The sequence below is a fragment of the Brassica rapa genome, chromosome A07 (assembly GCF_000309985.2).
Source record: "Brassica rapa cultivar Chiifu-401-42 chromosome A07, CAAS_Brap_v3.01, whole genome shotgun sequence".
In the NCBI taxonomy this organism is placed as follows: domain Eukaryota; kingdom Viridiplantae; phylum Streptophyta; class Magnoliopsida; order Brassicales; family Brassicaceae; genus Brassica; species Brassica rapa.
The window spans coordinates 27,662,483-27,683,354 of NC_024801.2; the positions used below are offsets into that span (position 1 = coordinate 27,662,483).

At 35.1% G+C, this 20,872-nt stretch overlaps 4 protein-coding genes and 1 non-coding gene across 8 annotated transcripts; 2 read left to right on the forward strand and 3 right to left on the reverse strand.

The window, feature by feature from the left end:
• Positions 1-948: 948 nt before the first annotated feature.
• On the forward strand, positions 949-4,714 carry LOC103832198 (indole glucosinolate O-methyltransferase 4). 2 transcript variants are annotated; one of them, XM_009108163.3, is made up of 5 exons: positions 949-1,881; positions 2,207-2,554; positions 2,644-2,954; positions 3,231-3,295; positions 3,417-4,714. In XM_009108163.3, the coding sequence occupies exons 1-5, from the start codon at positions 1,784-1,786 to the stop codon at positions 3,714-3,716; spliced, it is 1,122 nt and encodes a 373-aa protein (XP_009106411.3). In that variant the 5' UTR covers positions 949-1,783; the 3' UTR covers positions 3,717-4,714. The 2 variants fall into 2 exon arrangements, with proteins under 2 accessions (XP_009106411.3, XP_018508798.1); XM_018653282.2 differs by having other exon boundaries at positions 949-2,554.
• On the reverse strand, positions 4,266-4,337 carry TRNAQ-UUG. The gene has a single exon. It is a non-coding gene; the product is annotated as a tRNA-Gln (tRNA).
• LOC103832199 (filament-like plant protein 1) lies at positions 4,437-8,169 on the reverse strand. Of its 3 annotated transcripts, none has more exons than XM_009108164.3 (5): positions 7,721-8,169; positions 7,058-7,173; positions 6,766-6,964; positions 5,052-6,679; positions 4,437-4,980 (listed from the first exon to the last, which is right to left on the reverse strand). In XM_009108164.3, exons 2-5 carry the CDS (start codon positions 7,136-7,138, stop codon positions 4,612-4,614), a joined length of 2,277 nt encoding a protein of 758 aa, XP_009106412.1. In that variant the 5' UTR covers positions 7,139-7,173; positions 7,721-8,169; the 3' UTR covers positions 4,437-4,611. The 3 variants fall into 3 exon arrangements, with proteins under 3 accessions (XP_009106412.1, XP_018508797.1, XP_033130889.1); XM_018653281.2 differs by lacking the exon at positions 7,721-8,169 and adding an exon at positions 7,290-7,411; XM_033274998.1 differs by lacking the exon at positions 7,721-8,169 and adding an exon at positions 7,260-7,278.
• Positions 8,170-11,860: 3,691 nt separating this feature from the next.
• On the forward strand, positions 11,861-13,676 carry LOC103832201 (UDP-galactose transporter 1). Its single transcript, XM_009108166.3, has 5 exons — positions 11,861-12,251; positions 12,326-12,575; positions 12,656-12,863; positions 12,947-13,178; positions 13,252-13,676. The coding sequence occupies exons 1-5, from the start codon at positions 12,156-12,158 to the stop codon at positions 13,477-13,479; spliced, it is 1,014 nt and encodes a 337-aa protein (XP_009106414.2). The 5' UTR covers positions 11,861-12,155; the 3' UTR covers positions 13,480-13,676.
• On the reverse strand, positions 13,609-18,642 carry LOC103832200. Its single transcript, XM_009108165.3, has 15 exons — positions 18,271-18,642; positions 17,996-18,145; positions 17,414-17,572; positions 17,076-17,338; positions 16,939-16,996; positions 16,635-16,838; positions 16,488-16,547; positions 16,323-16,402; positions 16,054-16,253; positions 15,868-15,959; positions 15,676-15,802; positions 14,626-15,590; positions 14,303-14,535; positions 14,012-14,170; positions 13,609-13,923 (listed from the first exon to the last, which is right to left on the reverse strand). Exons 1-15 carry the CDS (start codon positions 18,529-18,531, stop codon positions 13,830-13,832), a joined length of 3,105 nt encoding a protein of 1,034 aa, XP_009106413.1. The 5' UTR covers positions 18,532-18,642; the 3' UTR covers positions 13,609-13,829.
• Positions 18,643-20,872: the final 2,230 nt, after the last annotated feature.

Consider the following 20,872-nt stretch of genomic DNA (forward strand, 5'->3'; position numbering starts at 1 on the left):
CACATATATATATATATATATATATATATATATATATATATATATATATATATATATGTTGCTTATTATATATTTGTCTTATTGAATTTGCGTTTGATTACTAAACTAAATTTTTTAATGCATGAAACAACATATATGAAAACAATTTTGTATTTAATTTATTTATAATCATGATCTGTAATTAAAATCGCTAGATTTTTTTTTAGTAATTTCTAATGTTTATTAACTTTATATAATAAATTACTGTATATTAAAAAGTTTAAGATAAGTTAAATTTTTATACATGTATTATATAATTTACTAATATTAACCCGTTCTTCCAACATATTATATTTTTAGCATAAATATTTTATATTTATGAAAATAAAATATGTTAACTTATCAATTTAAAATAATTTTATCATATTTTGTTCAGTATAACATTTTTATTTTAAAATGATAGATATTATTATAAAATTGATAAAATAGAATATAATTTTATTCTTTTAGTAACATTTCATTACTAATTACAAAATTAGTTGAAAATATTTATATTCAATTTATGACAATTAAAATCTTATTATAATCTTTTTCATGAGATTTGTTAGAATTTTAATTTTTTTTTAAAAAAAGTAAAAGATATTATGATTAAAGTAGTTAAAAATATTATGTATATTAGCATTAGTGATATACATTTATTATAAAATTTAAATGATGGTCCAAATAAAAATATCACTCATCAAAAAATCATGATTTTTATTTTATTAGAAAACAAATTTGAAAAAATTAAAATAAATATAAATATTTATTTCTAACAAAATCTTTAAAAATTATTAGTAAATGTATTTGTGAAATTAATTAATTTTATTTTATTTAAATTTTCGTTTATAAACCAAAACTATATTCAATTTTAATTTCTAATTATATTTTATGATAATTTAAATTAAAACTAACTAATTTTTGAAAGTAAATTTAAGAAAGATTCTAAGAAGATTTTAAAAAGATTTTGTTAGAACATTTTAAATATATTCATTTGTATTTCAAATAAAAAGATAAATATATAAAAAAATATAATAATGAACTTATGTAAAATATGATATTTTCTAGAAATGGTCCAAACTTAAAAAATCACACATGAAAAAAAGTCATGACTTTTGTTTTAATATATAAGATTGGAAAGTTACCTAAATAAAGTTTACTCTATTTTTAAATAAAATAATTCTATAATAGAATTAGACGTTACTCTAATGATACTTTATTTTTGAGTGAAAAATTAAATGATAAACCAAAAAAAAAGTTAATATATATATATAGAGTAAACATATTTTATACTCTATTATAGAATACAAAATAAAATATCACTGAAACATTTTTGCTCTAAACTCTATTTTAAATAAAAAATAAAATAGAGTTGGAAATGCCCTAGCATTGGAAAACTTGACCTCACCCTGTAAATAAATCGTTTCAGGTGTTGTTCGTTAATCAATTTATGTTTTTTTTGCTAGAAAGGGAGAACTACTGTGTATGCAGTGATAATGAGCTCACACAAATGATTTTACCATATTACACTCTACTGTTTTTCTGATTTTGATGAGAACACTATTATTGAATTTTTTAAACAGGAAATATTTTCACTTTAATTGACTTTTATAACAGAAATTATGTTGATCAAAAAAAAAAAAAAAAACAGAAATTATATTATTTTACTTTCACTTTCCACTATAAAATGGCACACTAGCATGAATATCGAAACCAAGCTTCTGTTTCCCATTTCTCTCAGTGTTATCTATACATCATCCAACTAATGGCAAACCAACTTCAAAAACCCTTAACCAATTCTCCTAAACCGGGTCTGACCAAAGAAGAAGATTCTCAAGAAATGGTTGCCTTACAAGCCCAGAGGCAGGGCCGGCTTATAAGGGGGACAAGCGGTGCGACCGCTCCGGGTCCGAGCCCGTGTCCCCCCGTGTAATGATAAATAAGGGGCCCAATTTTTTATAAATCTATATTTTTATATATAAAAAAATTATAAATACAATAAATAAAATTGAAAAGGGCCCAAAATTATTTGATATGTATATAGTTTTATTTTCATTACAAAATATACAAAATATTATTGATTAAATTATAAAAATATTTTAAACATTATCTCTATATAATTTTAGAGAGTAAAAATTTTTTTTTTGCCCTAGGACCCCTACCAGTATTGAGCCGGCCCTGCCCAGAGGATGGTGTACTCCTTGACACTCCCAATGGTTTTCAAAGCCACCTTGGAGCTGGGAGTCATCGACACGTTGGCTACCGTTGAGAACGCCATGTGGCTCTCACCTTCAGAGATAGTGTCTCGTCTCCCTACTAAACCCACCAACCCGGAGGCTCCAATGCTGCTGGACCGGATGTTGCGCTTACTCGCCAGCCACTCGGTCTTGAAATGTCGCGTGCTTGAAACCGGAAAGACCGATAGGGTATATGCAGCCGAACCGGTTTGCAAGTTGTTCTTGAAAGATAGAGATGGCTCGGGTTCTCTCTTGTCTTTCTTCCTGTTGTGCCAAAACCATGTCATATTCAAGGCTTTGTACGTACCTATATATTAATATTGACCAAACAGTCGATATTACGTCAAAATTTATTTACATATTCCTAGCTAATATCTTTTTTCTACAGGTCGCATCTTAAGGATGTGATATTAGAAGGAAAAGATGCATTTATGTCTGCCCATGGCATGAGAGCCTTTGAATACTTGGGTTCGGATGAACAATTCGCTGAGATGTTTAACCTAGCAATGTCGGAATCTTCAACCCTGGTGATGAAAAAGATTCTAGAAGTTTACAAAGGATTCAAAGATATTAACACTTTGGTTGATGTGGGAGGAGGAGTTGGGACAGTACTAGGTCTAGTCACTTCCAAGTATCCTCGCATTAAGGGCATCAATTTCGATTTAGCTTCGGTTGTATCCAATGCCCCTCCTTATCCAGGTATTTATACTTAATTCTAATAAATAATAAAAAAATCTCCTAAACCTATTGTTATTATTATTAGAGTAGGATTTCTATGACAAATAGGAATCATACGAATCTGTTTTAGATATAATTTTCCTAGATAGATTTGGTTTTATCTTCTCCTATTTTCACATTACTTCTCTTGGTATAAATACCAAGCTTCATTCTCAATAAAATTCAAGTTAACTTTGATCCTAAACTAAGATTTGTCATGGTATCAATAAAATTATATTTATACTAAACCTGTTATAGGAGTGGAACATGTGGCTGGAGACATGCTTGTTGAAGTTCCAAAGGGAGATGCCATTTTCATGAAAGTAAGCATATATTATGTGGGTATAGTATGTTTTTGTGTATAAGTATGATTTTTTTTTTTACAAATGTGTAATAAGTAACATATTATTTCAACAAACTAAAATGGTTTAAATTTGATGACAGTGGGTGTTTCATGCTTGGGACGACGAGAACTGTGTTAAAATCCTCAAAAACTGTTGGTCGAGTCTTCCAGAGAAAGGAAAAGTGATAGCCGTGGAGATGGTTATGCCAAAAGAACCAACGAGTGACGACTGTTCTCCTAACATTGGGTACACTGTGGACATGTTCATGTTATCACTACGTGGGAGTGGTGGAGAAAGGACTCTTTCTCAATACGAGGCTTTAGCTTATGCTTCAGGCTTTCGTCGTTGTGAGCTCATTTGCCGTTCCTTTTCGTTCTCTCTTATGGAGTTCCACAAGTAGATTTGAAGTTCTCAGTTTCTCACGACTCGCATGAAGACTATGGACCAATAAAGTCATATGTTTTGATTTTTATCTTTCAGAATTAAAAAAAAAAACAATAAACTTTTGTACTGTGTGATAAATAACAGTTTTGTTGTCTTTGATCCTCTTTTTTTACCTTGTATGTCAACGAGTTGTAATAAAATATGTGATCATTGTGAAAATGTATTTTTATGTTAACTGTCTCTCTGCCAGATTTTCCATTACAATCAACCAACGATTGTTTTGTCATATAAAAACATTCTTATTAAGACTCAAATAGATTTAATTTACAAGATTTAAAGATTACACATTATCGATCGACAAATAAAACAAGCTTAACAGTGATGTGAGTCTTGTTGAGCTACTAGCTTTGAGATCCTCCGGATAAGCCAGAGGTTTCCATGATGGGTTTCTTGGAAGAAACGTTTCATGCATAACCAAACAAACATACACACACAGTTGTCCGTTGATTACGAAGTTTGATGAAAAACATTACAAACAAAGAAAATGATGATGGAAAAAAAAAAGAGGTCCTACCGGGATTCGAACCCAGGTCGCTGGATTCAAAGTCCAGAGTGCTAACCACTACACCATAGAACCAAGTTGTATACTCTTACGCACTAAAGTTTATAGTTCACACTGAGTCAAAGATATATGCAACCTCAGTTTAAAACATTACACTCAATTTGAACTATTTAGTAACATACTAACATCATTAGTTGTGAAGAAACACACATCCATCATTCACCAAAGATCCTCTCTGCATACACACTATCATTAAACTATAAAACCAATTCAAAAATCTGGAAATGGAACATACAAAGAGAGGTGTTAAACTCTTTTTAACCTAACATAACAGATTGTTTCTCTTGCCCTAAATCACCAAATGTATCCCATCTTTACTCCGAGTGAACACTTTAGCAAATCCATTCCTGTTCTTCTCAGAACTCCCTCTGTTTGACGTTAAAGCAGCATCAGAAGAAGAAGAAGAAGAAGAAGATGTTTCTTTGGTTGCTTTGATGGACTCAAAATGATTCCTCGCCATGTAAGTATCATTCTTATGTACTCTCCAGCTCTCTGTGTTGCTGTTACTGCTGCTTACACCATTTGTAGCAGCCGCTTGAATGCTCGCTGTATCCACCAAGAAGTCTTCAAGCGTTGCAAGGGACTGTAACTGTTTCCCCAACGAAGCTATTGTCTTCTGACAGCTCGCTAGCTTCCCTGCAGCTGTTGCCATGTCTTCCTGAATTTGCATAATCAAAAATGTTCAATAAAGAATTGAGATTGCAAACACTAATGGACATTGTGAGAGACCTGTTTGATCTTTGGTGGCTCTTCTTGATGGAGAGTGACTACTTCTTCTTCAAGAGCCTCACATTTTCTCCTTAGCTCATCAGAAGCTAACCTCTCCTTTCTCACCTCTTCTTCCAAACACTCAATATTTGCTTCCATGGATTCGATCTGTGTCTCAACTTCTGTTTTTAATTCGTTAGCTACTTTCATCTCCCTTTGTATCTCCTCTAGCTTTGTCTCAATATCTTGTAGACAAACTTGAGATTCTTTGTACTTGTCTTTGATTATGTCATAAGATATCTGCAGCTCAGCTTTCTCAACTTCTATCTTCTCTAACTTGTTCTCTACCTCCGCTTTGGAACTAACTATTGCTTCAAGGTCAAGTCTCAGTTTCCTCTCCACCTCAGCTTTCTCCGCTTCTAACTTGTTTAACTTATTCTCCAGCTCAGCTTTATCACAGACAATAGCTTCAAGGTCAAGTCTCAGTGTCCTTTCAAGCTCATCTTTCTCCGCTTCTAACTTGTTTAACCTATTCTCCAGCTCAGCTTTATCACAAACGTTAGCTTCAAGGTCAAGTCTCAAAGTGCTCACCACTTCTCTATCACTTTTAACTTTGCTTTCTAGCTCTTCTCTCTCTGCTTCTAACTTCTCCAACTTACTTTCCAGCTTCACTTTGTCACAAACCATAGCTTCAAGCTCAGATCTCAATGTGCTCTCTACTTCTTTGTAACTTTCAAGCTCATCTTTCTCCTTTTTCAACTTCTCTAACTTACTTTCTATCTCCATTTTACCACAAAGGATAGCTTCAAGCTCAGATCTCAGTGTGCTCTCCACTTCTCGACTACAGTTAACTTTGCTTTCAAGCTCAGCTTTCTCCGCTTCTAGCTTCTCCAGCTTCTCCTCAAGCTCCTTGTTTCTACAAGTCAATACTTCTATCTCAGCAGCCAATGAGTTATCTGTGTGGACAGATTCAGGTTCACTCTTACCATTACCATTACCATCTGGTGTCTCAGGCAAAGCTACAAGACGCTCCATCTCAAGAAAATCACCCATCAGATCAATCTCAACGGCACAAGAAGCAGTTCCCTGAAGGCTTCTCTTCTCAACCAGCGTGGTTGATGCACCTGACTCAGAGCAGCTCGCATCTGAATGACTATCTGTAGACCGATGATCATTAAACGAAGATTTAGGCAACATCCTAAGCTTCCTACACTCAGCCTCTAGCTTCGCTACTTTCTTTATCACATCCAGCTGCTGCTTGCTAGCGGATTCAGCCGCTTGCGTGCTCAAATCCCTCTCTATCGTCCTGATCTCTAGCTCCTCGCAGCGAGCGAGAAGCTCGTGTCTCAGCATTATGTTTTCTTTAGCTATAGATTCAGCCATTTGAGCAAGCTCCTCAGACTTGGTGGCAGCTTCAAGAAGCTCCCCCTCGAGGTTTGTTTTAGAAGATTGCAACTCTTGTGTCTTCTCGGTGACAGCATCTTGGATTCTCTGGTCCTGCTCGTCTCTCGCTTGGCGTAACTGTCTAACACACTCCTTGAGAGCTCCATCGAGGTGGCTTACTCTATCTTCCAGCTCTCTATTCTTGTCTTCAACAGCATCTAGCTTCTCCTTTAACTCAGCCACTTCGTTCTCAGCTTTCTCCCACCCTTTCACAACAAACATATAGATGATTTCACTTAATCACAGAATCATAATCCAAAAGAGAAGTGAAAAGGTTTTGATGATACCATACCAGCAACAGCTTCTTCAGCTACTTTGACATGTTGGTTCACCAGATCATCTTTAGCACTCACATTAGCAAGAGCAGCTGAAAGCTTCTCAGTTAATGTCCTAATGCTATCTTTCAAATCTTCATTCTCAGTTTCCACTTTAGGAGGAGACTCCTCTGGTTGTTTTATCTCATCTTCATGAGACTCCATTGTGCTCTCAGGCTTCAGAGAAACAAAACAAAACAAAAACAGTCATCACACAAAGAACACTACAATAAACAAATAAACTAAAAAGACTAGTTATGTGGTTCTTACTTGAATGTCAGATTGAGAAGAGACTACAGACTCTGATTCACCAAAGCTTCTCTCAGATGACTCACTCTTGCCTTTCTCCATTACAAAATCAGCACATAACACCTCAGTCTCAGGATCTGAAGTAGAGAGAAGAAGACACAACACATTAATTTTGTTTCAAGTTAAACTCCACTAAACATATATTAAAGAAAGCAACAAAAACTTTGAGATGAAGTAATAGGACTCAGCCAACCAAGTAACATGCAAGAGAAGAGAAAATCTAGAATAACCCAATCATTAATTCCCAAAGAAACTGACTTTTGTCTTTCTTTTTTTTTTAATCATAACAAAATGTCTGTTTCATGCCATCTTTCCAAAAACAAAAATGTCCGTTTCATAATAAATTAGAAAATCTAACAATACAGAAAAGCTACATGACAAATACTCTTTTAACTTGTTCAAAAAATCTGCAAATTTAAAAAAAAAATGATTTTTTTTATAAATTTGAAACGCATTGCTTGAAGTTGAAATCATCTTTCAAAAATCACAGCTTTTGAGATAATATAGTATACCCATTTGCTTCAAAAAAAAATCAGTTCTTTAAATCAGCTGAAAACACAAGGTCAAGCTCTTCTTCAGAAAGAAACACAAAGCAATTACAGAAGGACGAGAGAAGAAGCTTACAAAAGAGACCAGCTTTGTCCGATGAATGGGAGACCTGTCTGAAGAAGCTTTGAGATCCGATAATGTTACCAATGGGAAAACAAAAGATCAAAGCTTTTCTTCTACTGTGTGGAAGTAACACACTATTACGATTTTTAACAGCGACAAGGTGCAGCAGATAGAGAGAGAGAGAGAGAAAGATAATTCTCTCTATCTTTGTTTTATTGCTATTTTTTAATTTTCAGATTTTGAGAAAAACAATTTTTGTTTCCTTTTAATTCAAAAGAGAGAGAGAGAGAGAGAGCATGTGATCTTCTGTATGTGGAGCTGTGTACTCAAGCATTTAAATCTTACTTTTTCAGCTTTTTTCATTTATTTATTTTTGATTCGGAATAGTATTTTATATGTATAATAATAAATGTCTGTTAGAAACGTATTTTCTAAAGTATAAAATAGTACTAATATACTACTTAATATGAAAAGTACTCAGTATTTCTTTCTTCTTTGAGTTCAAAACTTAACTTGCTAACAGTTCCCGCCCGTGATTAAACATACATTAATTAACTTTTTAGTCGCCATTTGCAATAAAAATATTTGTCAGACTAAAAATATATATTTTCCTGTTGAAAATTGAACGATTTTATTATAGAGTATTTGTACTTCCTACACACAACTTCTCCTATATTTACACTCCATACCCTATTTCCCTTCAATTCTTTTCATCCCATCGCTACCATTTTCTCTCAATTCAATGTTATCCCACTCTTTTCAGTATATTGAGCTAATTTGCTCTCTATTATATCTGCCTCTAGTGAAAACACTAATCACGCTACTGTATTATCTTTTCTAACAGTTACAAAGTAATTATTTTATCGAATTTAGAAAGCAGCTGCACGGTTTTGAATTTAAGGATGTTCCAGTGGAAAAAGTTAAAAGTTAAGTACATGGGATTAACTTAAGAACTGACGCCAACCATCGGATTCCCTGACAAATCAGCGAGATACACAATTTATCCAACGGCTGAGATTGCTCCTCTCACCTGCTTTAATTCCCTTCGTCTTCTATGCCCTTTTATTTACTCTTTTTTATTTTCTACAATATATGATTAATTTATACACTCATTTCAAAATTTACTTATTATTAACTATGTTTATTTATTCTTATTAATTGTTAGTAGTAGTTGGTACGATGGCTTTATCTTCACTCCAAACCACTATTAATAGTCTCTTTTATTGTCGTTTGTATCTCGAGTCTCGAGATAAGATAACACGAAAACTTAACTATTGTTGTTGCATAGCTTCGCTGTTTCATACCACGAGTATTAGGCTTCACGACAAATGGATTAAGACATAGCAATAATTTGACGTGGTTTGATAAAGGCCCATTAATTTGTATGAGCTTCAGGTCCAAATACTTGAGATTATTGGGGCAACAAAGAGAGTCAGAGAGGCTGTGTTTCAGAGACCCGGTGAACTATTAAAAACATCTTACTAGAAAAATGGATTATCCATGTAAATGGCCCTATAGGCCCATTTTAAAATTCCCCAAAAGCCTAAATACTCTGTTCCGGATCCAAAACCGGTTGTAGGAGGAAGAGGAAAAATGATCAAACTGGTCAACTGAAATAGTCAACATTTTGTTTAAGTGAAAGTACTCTAGACAGTTTAGATATTCGTTAATTATAGTTTGTGCTTTGTAGTAAAAGGTATTAAAATTTATATACGTATAAAAATGATTTGTCTGATTAGCGTCTAGTGATTTTTAAACATTTAGGTAAAGGTGATTATGATTTGTTCATTAATTGATTTCATAGCATTATGTAATTCATTATTATTATAATTAGTTGTTGCAGATCAGATTATATTCGTTAGCTTGTGTTGTAGTAGTAAGCAAAGGGACAAACACCGTCCATGTGCTTGATACAAATTACAAACTATACACACTTGGTGGCAAGTGGCAACACACACTTGTCTCTGAATCATAATGATATCATTTGATCATATATGTTGCGTCTCCGTTTCGTTTTGGCTATATAAAACCTTTGTATTAACGTTCAATAATTGATACCCGCATAAGGAATATGACAATAATGGTGGCTAATGGCTATTAAGAGGACGAGTTTCTCTAGATACAGGTTCTTACTTTTGTAGGTTTCTTCCCCTCTCTATCAAAGTGGGTTTCCTGATTTGCTTCTGGGAGATTGTCTTATGTATGTGTCACGGAATTATTGAGTAGCCTGAGAATATGACTTGCTCTCTACCTAGTGATATTTTCAAAAGTGATAACAACTGATATCTTCTTTTGTTTTATGATTTTAAGTATAACCAATATCCGCAGCTTCTCCTGTTTAGCATTATCTTGACTTGACACATATGTTATACAATCATCATGCATGCATGGGTAAAATTACGAGCATATGTACCTAACCGCCAACGACTAATATTGTGTTTATCTAATCAATAATATCACTCGCACTTATGCGATCGCTAAAATTCTAATAGTGGTTTAAATATTGGCTTGAAAACCCCAACTTGCCTTACATTTACCCCATCATAGCTACTAGTTAAATCGAAGTTAGTATTCATTGCTTACACTATGCAAAAGGGAAACCAAAACTTGCTGCCTACTTCATTCATGATATTTTCCCTATCTTATTGTTCACACAAAGTGAGACCAGCAAATGGTTTGACCAAGACAGTCAAAACACACATTATTGAATGGTCATATATATGCAGGAACAATGCATGTTAAACCCGGTTTCATGCATATAATTTCGTATATATATAAGTATCATGCATTTTGCTTGTGAAACTGTACACATGAAACTGGTTAATATTTTAAAACTTCATGTATAAATTCAAATTAATTTAGTAGTAATAAATACACATTTTGCATCCCCCCCCCTTTTCTTGTACAATTTGGCTGCCAAACCTATACCTTCAGAGAAAACTTAAGATCCTATGAAAATTTTAAAGGCAATTTCATAAATTCCTCAATATATATTCGGCATGTGTAATTTCTTTTCATGCTTACAAGAACAAAAATAAAAGATAATTGAGTAGCTTGGTCCATATACAGTTTTGACTTTTGATAACTTTTAACTTTAACGTGCAAATGCTGCTATAAGTTATTGTCGGTGGTTTTTTTAATTTAATTCCAGAATCAGTTTCTTATTTATATTGAATTATTGATCAATTAAATACTAAAACCGTAAATTCACTTTACCGCGCAAATGCTATAAGTAAATAGTTGGTGCTTTTAACTTTAACTCCAAAATCAGTTTCTAAGTTATATATTGATCAATTACAAACAATAAAACACTATTAGAACAAAAAGACATAGAGTATGCAATATATAAATTAGATATTCCATAACCAACGAAAAAATAGACAGTATAGCATTGAGATGTCAACGTCGTTAGAGAAGTATGTTAATCGGACGGCATGAATCTCCCCACATCCTCGGAAGTACGTAGGATAAATACCACATAGCAAATCAAATGTATTAAAAATTCAAGGAATTAACAATTTAATTTCCATTGTGATGAAAAGAAACAAAATGTTTCGATTGTGACATAAAAACAAACAAAATGATTCGATTACAATTTACAACAATAGAAAATGTTGATAAAAAAAAAAAAAGAGACTACAATTATGCACTCTTAACTCTCTTTTGGTGAAAATTATAATACATTGAAATGTAACACTAATAGTAGAAAGAAGTCAAGTACTGCTAGACACATAAAATACAACACTCAAGTTCTATTTAGTGATATATGGAGGTTTTACATTATATATATATTTTTGGGGTAAAATGATAATTTACATTATATAACTAAAATATCATATTACATACTATACAGTCCAATAACCTAATACAACCATTAGATGCTGTAGATTCGTATACCATATGATGTTGAATTTATTGCCAAAAGATAAAATGCACTGAGTTGATGAAAAATGAAAGTTGACTCAAGTAACCTTCACAGAAATACAATTTCGTGATATTTTTAACTCTCTTTACTTCTTTGTCAGTTTGTCACCGTTAGATTTTTACTTCAGATGAATCTGAATAATCAGACGAAAAATAATAATAATTTAATTTCCAAAAAAAAAAAGAGAATATTCTGATTTATAATAAAAAGGAATCCTACGGAAGAGCAAAAACATTATTTTCATGGCATAAAGAGAGAGAGAGAGAGAGAGAGAGATGGAGAGAGACGTTTGAGATTTGATAGAGAGCAGAAGAAGAGCAAATTCACATGGAACAAGAGCCCCTCACTGCCACCGTTACCTTCTCCAACTTTCACTTTCATTAGCTCTTCTCTATTTAGCTCTCTGTCTCACCGATTCGCTTCCCCAAAGCTCGTTAATCTTCTTCTGGGTCTTCTCAATTTCGCGATCTGATTCCGAAATTCGCAAACTTTTCTTCTGGGTCGAGACCGAAAGTGAGAGAGATGGAAGAAGGAAGCGTGTTCAGATCTCTGCTAGCGATTCTCCAGTGGTGGGGCTTCAACGTCACCGTCATCATCATGAACAAATGGATCTTCCAGGTTCGATCTGATCCCCCTCCCTCTCTGTTTGTGATCTAATCTTAAAGTTCGAAACTTTTTGATTTTGATTGCAGAAACTGGATTTCAAGTTTCCGCTCTCTGTTTCGTGTGTCCACTTCATATGTTCGTCGATTGGAGCTTACATCGTGATCAAAGTCCTAAAGCTTAAGCCTTTGATCGTTGTCGAGCCGGAAGATCGGTGGAGGAGGATCTTCCCCATGTCTTTCGTCTTCTGCATCAACATTGTGTTGGGGAATGTTAGCCTCCGTTACATCCCTGTTTCGTTTATGCAGACGATTAAGTCCTTCACTCCAGCTACTACAGGTTAGGAGGGTTTGAGATTTGATCTTAGTCTGTTGTTTGGATGAATCTGATTGTTGTGTTTGTGTTTGTGTTTTGAGCAGTTGTGTTGCAGTGGCTGGTGTGGAGGAAGTACTTTGACTGGCGTATTTGGGCGTCTCTTGTCCCTATTGTCGGTGGGATTCTTCTTACTTCGGTTACTGAGCTTAGCTTTAACATGTTTGGGTTCTGTGCTGCTTTGTTTGGCTGTTTGGCTACTTCTACAAAGACTATTTTAGCTGAGTCTCTTCTTCATGGTTACAAGTTTGACAGGTCAGTGCTCTTCCTCTTTAGTTTCTTTCTACTTCTTGTTGTGTCTTGATTTGATTCATTTTGGAGTGTTCTTGTTTATGTAGCATAAACACAGTGTACTATATGGCGCCTTTCGCCACCATGATTCTCGGCATACCTGCGTTACTGCTTGAAGGAAACGGAATCTTGAGTTGGTTTGATGCACACCCGTCTCCATGGTCAGCGCTCATCATCATCTTCAGCTCCGGTGTGTTAGCCTTCTGTCTCAACTTCTCCATCTTCTATGTCATCCACTCAACAACCGCAGTCACATTCAACGTAGCTGGAAACCTCAAGGTAACAAAGCTCTTATTGCCTGTTTGCAACTCGCCTGGTTCACATTCAGCTCTTTGATACTCTATTTTGGCAGGTTGCGGTGGCTGTAATGGTGTCATGGTTGATATTCCGTAACCCAATATCGTACATGAATGCTGTTGGATGTGGGATCACGCTTGTGGGCTGCACGTTCTATGGATACGTGAGGCATAAGCTTTCGCAGCAGCAGCAGCCGGGAACGCCTAGGACTCCTCGTACACCAAGGAACAAGATGGAGTTGCTTCCTCTTGTTAATAACGATAAACTCGAAGGCAAAGTCTGATCTCAGTTGCTGCACAAGAGAGAAGAAGCATTACTACATATGCATTTTACTCAAAAACAAACCTTATTAGAGAACAGTGACATTTTGTTTTGTTTTGTTTTTTTTCGTTTTGTTTTATGGCTTGTAGAAGAGATAATGGTTTATCCTATTTATATGTAGAATCTTTAATTTATCTAATACATTTTCAGAAACCTTAAGTAGAGAGCATATATATAAATATGCACTAAAGTCATGCCTAAAGCAAGGGTCAATCTCTAATCTCTGCTAAGTTACTGCTGAGCAAACATGTTTTAAAACTCTTCTTCAAGTGTGGAGCGTTTCTAATATCTATACAAACTGAAACTGGTGGTTTATTCGTTTCTTCTATATGTGCTGTGTTGACCCAAGAATGCGATATCTTCTGAGGATAAATCCATTGACAGATAATGTCGTGATTCTCTAGACCTGAATCAAGGAGACATGGAGATCAGAAGAGTGTAATCATTCATATACTCAAGAGAAAGAAACTATGGTGAACTAATTGGTAACTGACCTTCGCCTTCTGGTTTTCTCCTTGGCTCCGGATACGTTGGAGGGATCAGCTCTTGATATCTGTCCTATGAATGAAGCATATTCATGGAAAGCTCTTCCTTTCAATGATCTTAGCGGGACTATTGACTCTAATATGCCGGAAAGTTGTTCCATTCGCTCACTGCATTCCAAAAGAAACAGCAACTCAGATACTGAGAAAGATAAGAGACTTGCAACTGCAACAGATAACCCAAAGTGAAGGTGATATATTATTCATTAATGGCTCAAAACACTACGGGAGGATAATATTTACCAATTTGATACGTTAATATGTGTTTCTGGTTTTATATCCAAGCAGCCTCCACTGCTCAATGTGTAATCCTGCATTGTGGCTGATGAAGTAGGGGCGGATTCTGTTGTAGCAATTTGGTTTGTGAAAAAGCTAAATCCTTGCTGTGACACAGTGGAAGTCATCTGTTCAAGCACATTAGCTAGGCCAGACGTGTCAAGATCTCCAGAAGCGTTCATCATTGGCTCCGTCGCAACCTAAACAAGTGAACTCCATACGTTAAAAATGTCTGAGCTGACAACTGTAATCTAGAAGAGAGAAAGATGAAGTGTAAATGTAATACTCACAAAGTTCAGGCATCTAGAGTGCGTGAGATCAGCTTCTGAGATTAGATTGGTTATCTGATGAGTGATGTCAAGAAGCTGTGGAGCTTCTACAGGTTCTGAATCCAAGTATGGCTTCATATCAGCACGCCTCGAACAGAGTTTTCTCCATGATTCTTGCACAGTATCAAGCTTCGGTTTTTGAGCGGCCTTAATTGTCATACCGAAATCTATACGGCTGCATTCATCTGCTGCCTGCTGCATCTTCTGGGAACTCTCTACATAATCCTTAAAACAATCTTCCATCATTGTCCCATCTGAAGATTGTGCAATGATCTCACACGTATTCATCAAGCAATCAAAACTCTTGATGTGTATCTCTGTTGATGGGGAGTTCTGTACATCGTCGTCTTCGCTCAAGGACGCTTCGACTCTTCCATCAAAATGACCACAGGATACTGCTCTTGGTGACAGCTCAGCTTCCCCATCCATTAAAGTTTCTGGAACATATGAAGATTCTGGTACACATGATACATCAACTGACTGGGATACCTCATTAATGTCACTCAGAGGTTCATCTTCCGAATCAGAGGACATCACAACATTGAGCTTCCTTCTTCTGTTTGGCCGAGAGAGAGACAGTGTTTGGTAGGAAGTGTCGGTAAGTTCAGATGGAACGTCTTCAAATTCATCACAATCCTCAAAACAAGTGTTCAGCCTTAACATGGCTGCTTTCTTGGCTTCTATTGTGTTCTTTTCTATGCCCCGCCTCCACAATCTATCAAGCATTTTCTCGTTTTCAACCTCTTCAACAAATACTTCGACTGTGTCATAACTTTCCTCCGCCATGGATAATGATTTAGCGATCTCACTCTCCACAAACTGTGATAACTGAGAAGGAAAATCCTGCGCAATTATCTTGGGAAGCAGCACGTGACCAGCTTCGTGATCAAATCGATCTAGCTCACCAGTGTTTTTGGCCTTTCTAACTGTAAAATGTTAAAGAGATCAAACGTTATAAACAGAATAAATATAGATAGTGAAACTATTGAGACTAAAACTAGTTTTCTATACTTCTTTTTGATTTACTCTGAATCCAAAATTGTAATTGCATGATCGCTTTCCGTATATCACCACCACTAGAGATGGTCAATCGCTGTAGTGAATCAGGATTAACTTTAACCTCCTCTGCTGCACAAACCTGTGGAACAACAAATGTTAGAAGAATTCAATTAACAATGAAAGCTTATGCATCAGAATATATACCGAAGAAAGGTGGCTAAACAGCTCTTCGGTTGATGGCAAAGAAAAGCATATCTCTATCCTCTCCAAGTTGTCTGGCAGACCATGATTCTTGTCTGTAAATAAAAGTAAAACAAATGCAAGAAGTATATTAATTAAGATTTGTTACAAGTGAGAAAAAAAGTATTATTAACATGGATGAATGCTTACCATTGGCAGTCAATACCACAGGCCCTTTTGCCTTCTTAGCAATCTCCTGGATAGCAGACACGAGACCACGATCTTCAGCAAAGGAAATATCTATATCCTCAAAAAGAATTAAAGGCTTCAAGTTGGCTACAGGTGTCACTTCAATCACATCCTCTACCCCATTGCCATCAGTACAGGAATTGAAAAGAGGTTCCAAGGACCTGCCGTAACAAATGGTGTGAATATAAACACATTCAAGCATATACATACACGGTTGCAACTCTATGTACCTTGATAAGCTATTTGACTCAAGAGCCTCCCCAAACTTCTGCTTAACAACTGTTCCGCTTCGGCATTCCGATGCATTAGACTATATAGACAAAAGTCCATTAGAGACATTCATTTTGCAGTAGCTAGACAATATCAGATACATTTAGCAGAAAACACATTCATACCTCAATGATTTTGAATCCTTGCTCCTTAGTACATGCATAAACAGCTGCAGATTTCCCACTCTGCAACACATGTACAATCATACATGAAACTCAGAAAGTTAGAAGCAAAAAAAAAACAGTTTCGTGATAGAAGATATTATCACACACCCCAACTGGACCAACGATTAAGAGAACATTTTTCAGGCAGTCAGTATTTTCTGAGTCAGAATCACTTTCAGAACAGTTGTAGTCAGCATCTTGCGAATTCTCTGGATCACTTCTCAAAAAGTCTTGGCTTGCCTGAAAGCCTCTCTCACGCCATTGGCAGAGCCATTCATTCATTAGTTTTACAGCTTCAGTATTACCACATACCTGCGTGAAGTAAAAATAAATATGAGAAGCTTGTCTTTGTTGCTTTTCTTTAATCATATTATAACATGCATTTTCCACTATGAGGTTCAAAATTTCTAACCTCCGAGGCACTTCTCGGCTGGTACTTATCTACCCACAAGCTACTACGAGTCAGGCCACTGAAATCATTATTTGCATAGATTAGCAAAATTATGATCAGTCATGTGTTCTGCTAGTGATATCAAATCATACAAGTACCTTTGCAGTTCGTGAGAATCGTCTGCTGTATCCTCACCATTATTAGACAAGTTAACTGCTTCTGACTGAGTAGCACATTTTTCAGGGTCTTCATCATCGATGATGCACACAACAGGATGTGAAAGAGTCGGAAGCTCAATCAGATCAAATTCTTTGAATCCGAGTTTAAGAGACTCAAATTTTATTTGTTGATGAGAACTCCAAGTAGTAGACGCACGCTCAACAAAAGTCCAGTTCTTCCAGTCAATGGTCCGATAACCATCCTAAGAAGAAGGGTTTGCTTTCTTAGTTTTAGCATAATCGAAGAAAGCTACACTATACGTAATACAACAACATACCTGAATCCTCTCAAATACATGGATAGGTCCAATTTGATCATTTCCTTGATCCCGAGAACTACCATTCTCTGCTGCTGCTGCTTCTTGATTCTTTTTACCTCCTTTCCGAGATGAGAAAAAAGGATGTAACTGCTTGCCAGCAGACATCCGCGAATCTTCCTGATCAAAACAGAAACCAATAATCTCCCAAAATCAACACAATGTACATCACATTCTCCAAGTGAATGAAGCTACTTTACCATTTGTGCTTAGGTTTACTCAAGGTTCTAAAAATCGTGCCTGCCTAGGTGGCAACTCGGTCCTATTCGAAGATTTATACCGATTCAACCGTTTAAATTGGTTAAAATCAGTTTAAGTTGATCCAAATTTGTCTAAATATGTTAAATTAAGCAATAATATTATTATAAATCTACAAATTTGTTTAATTTCTTCTGTTTTGTACATCTAATTTTGATAATTAAACTTAAAAACTAAAATATGTCATAAAATGTATAATATAAATATAATAAACCAATAATTTTGCTAACGCCTAGTGGCTAGTCCTCTATAAAGAGGCTAATTAGGGCCTTGGGTTTACTTTACCTCAGCTCGTAGTTTAGCTTCCAGACGCAAATTAGGAACTGGAGGAGAGACATATGTTCGTTGATCATCATCATCACCACCAGCTACAACTCCGTTCTTAGTTGCATTTCTCTTAGGCGTTGGTTTACGAGGCGACTTTCCTTTAGCCATCTTCATCAGAAATTACAAGCTCTATCACAATACTAATAATGCATCACAGACACTAGAATCTATACACTAATCCAGCTACTACGCTAATAATCTATACAATTGGTAAAAAAAAGAAAGGAATCAACCTTCTTGGGAGCTCCGTTATTCTTCGGAGTCCTCTGTTTTCTCGTCTTCTTCCCTTGGCTGCTGCCGAAATCGCCATCTCCTCCTTCTTCGCCGTCCTCTTTGTTTGCCGCGTCGCATGTTCGATCTCCGTTCGACTCGATCGCATCATCTGGTTTGCGCGGGAGCAGCGTCGACTGAACAAGCTTCCGACGGACGCTCCTCCGTGGAGTCTGCTGGATCGCCGTCGCGGCAATCGCGCCTCCTTCGGCTGATTCGTCCATGGTCAATTTAAGGGTTTGCGAGGTTGAAGTGTCGAGATCTAGGAGTAGGGTTTTTGGAGTGGATTTGGGGATCTTTGGTGAAAGATAAAAATTAATAACGTTGAAAGGTTAAAGAAGGATATGTCCGATGTCTCAGTGATTCGTTTCTTGGTAAAACGCAGCTTTTAGGATTTGTAACTGTCCCTAAACTTTTTAAACTATTATAAATTTTTTAAATTTAAAAATTGGCTTCAGCTAATAAAATTTATATTTAAATGAAATAATAAAAATACTAAAATATATCTATTGTATTTTAATTTATATTATCATTTAAAAAATATATAATTTTTTGAATATGATTTGTATATTTATTATAATATTATAATGTTTAATATTTTATCATTATAAAATATATAAATATTATTAATTTATTATTTAACCGCTGTTGTATTACCAATTATAAGTATCATGCAAACGGACTCATTTCTAACCACGGTGATAATCGTATAATCTTTTAAAACTGCGACCACATGTATATCCGCTACTATACCGCAGCCGCTGCGGGCTACACCAGCCAACCAGACCCTTAAATAAGGTTTGATTTTAGTTTTCCGGAGGGAAGAAGATTACGTTTTCCTTTTTCCCGCTAAACTTAACACCACCGTTTTTGGGTCAATTCTCGCAAACGAAAAATAGTTAATTGGGCTTTATAGTGGGCCTTAATTTATAGCTTTAACTTATCGCTTATCCTTTATCCGGGTCTTTACATATATACACACAATCAAGTGATCTATGTAGTCTGAAAATAAAAATAGAACTTTACTATATTAAAAAAAGTTAATGGAATATGTAGAAGAAGTTTCATGTTTTATCTACATGAATTTATTTTGTAAATTGTTTCGAGTTTTCACACTATTCCTTGAGTATGATTTATGTTATTTGTTTGCGAAATAAACAAATATTAATGTTATAGTCCCAAAAAAAAATATGAGTGTCCCATGCCAGAATGATGAAAACTCAGTTATATATCTACGTTCCTAGAAATTTCTCGATCCTCAATTCGCTCAATAAATTTATTAAGCGTGTCTAAAATTTCAATAGATCGGATATCACGTTATATATTATTTGCCTCTAGGTAGCCCTACATTAATTATTTTATTTTTCATATCATACCCTATCTTACACCTTCTTCGCAATTTCTCACGCCAAGGCCGTACCATATTGCCAGTTTTTATAGATAATAAAAGAAATCTGTATGTAGACATATGTTATTTATTCATTGGTTTTTTATATTTATATTTGAAAGTAATCGAAGATATTGTTAGATAGCATATGTAATGGAAAAGGTCATCTCTTTGTTTAGTTGTTGGGAAGGTACAGAGGAGGGAGTACGGTACTACAATTACAGTGAAGCCGCCCGGTATGGGCTAGCGCGTAACCAATACATATATGTTGTTTGTTCTTGTAAGTTCCGAGGATATTATATAAATTTAATTTGTAGATTACAAATTATCAAATGTGGGGTACAATCTAATAGTGCTACTGCTACCTTGATCCATCCAATAAAGTTGATTCTTTACTAGATAGGTCGTGCGAACCATTTAGGGGGCTTAATGCAATTTTCAGATGCTCTTTTCATGAATTTTTTGTTTGTGTGTGTTTGCAAACAACTTCAATGGTAGATTCACAACTGTGTGCTACTTCATGTCATGTTCACTAAAAGCACAGATTATGAAATGGATCTTACTCGTAGTTATAGTAGTGGAATTTTTAAAAGTTTATCCTTTCAATTACAAAACTCAGACTCTAATGCCAGAGAAAGACACGCATGTACTTTACAGTTATTCGTGGAGCATAACATACATGAAAAATACACCACCAACATGTCATATAATTAAAAAAAAATCATGATACATGAATATATTTATAATCTCAAACAGAGAGACTAAACTAAAATGTAAAAATGAATAATCACTCTATAAACGAATATATATGCAAAAGATTATAAAACTCATCAACTAGTGGATTGTCTATCTTAGTAGGATCCATAATTCTGATGTAAAAATATGGGGCGGAGACTCATGCCTTATTTTTACAAAGGTAAGCACGACTCTGGTCATATGCCGGCAGTCGTAATAAAAAAATCACGTTCAGAAAAAGGTAATAAGAGATCATGCATATGAAAACAATTATACAGAAAAACAAAGATCACATTCGATTGATGAATTAACCAAACAAACCAACTAGCTATCAAGATATTATCAGTAAACAAATGATATATACCTGGATACGTGTACGTGTATGAGAACACTAATCTATATCTAAGATGAAAAATATTTTGGAAAATTTGATATTGTTTTCC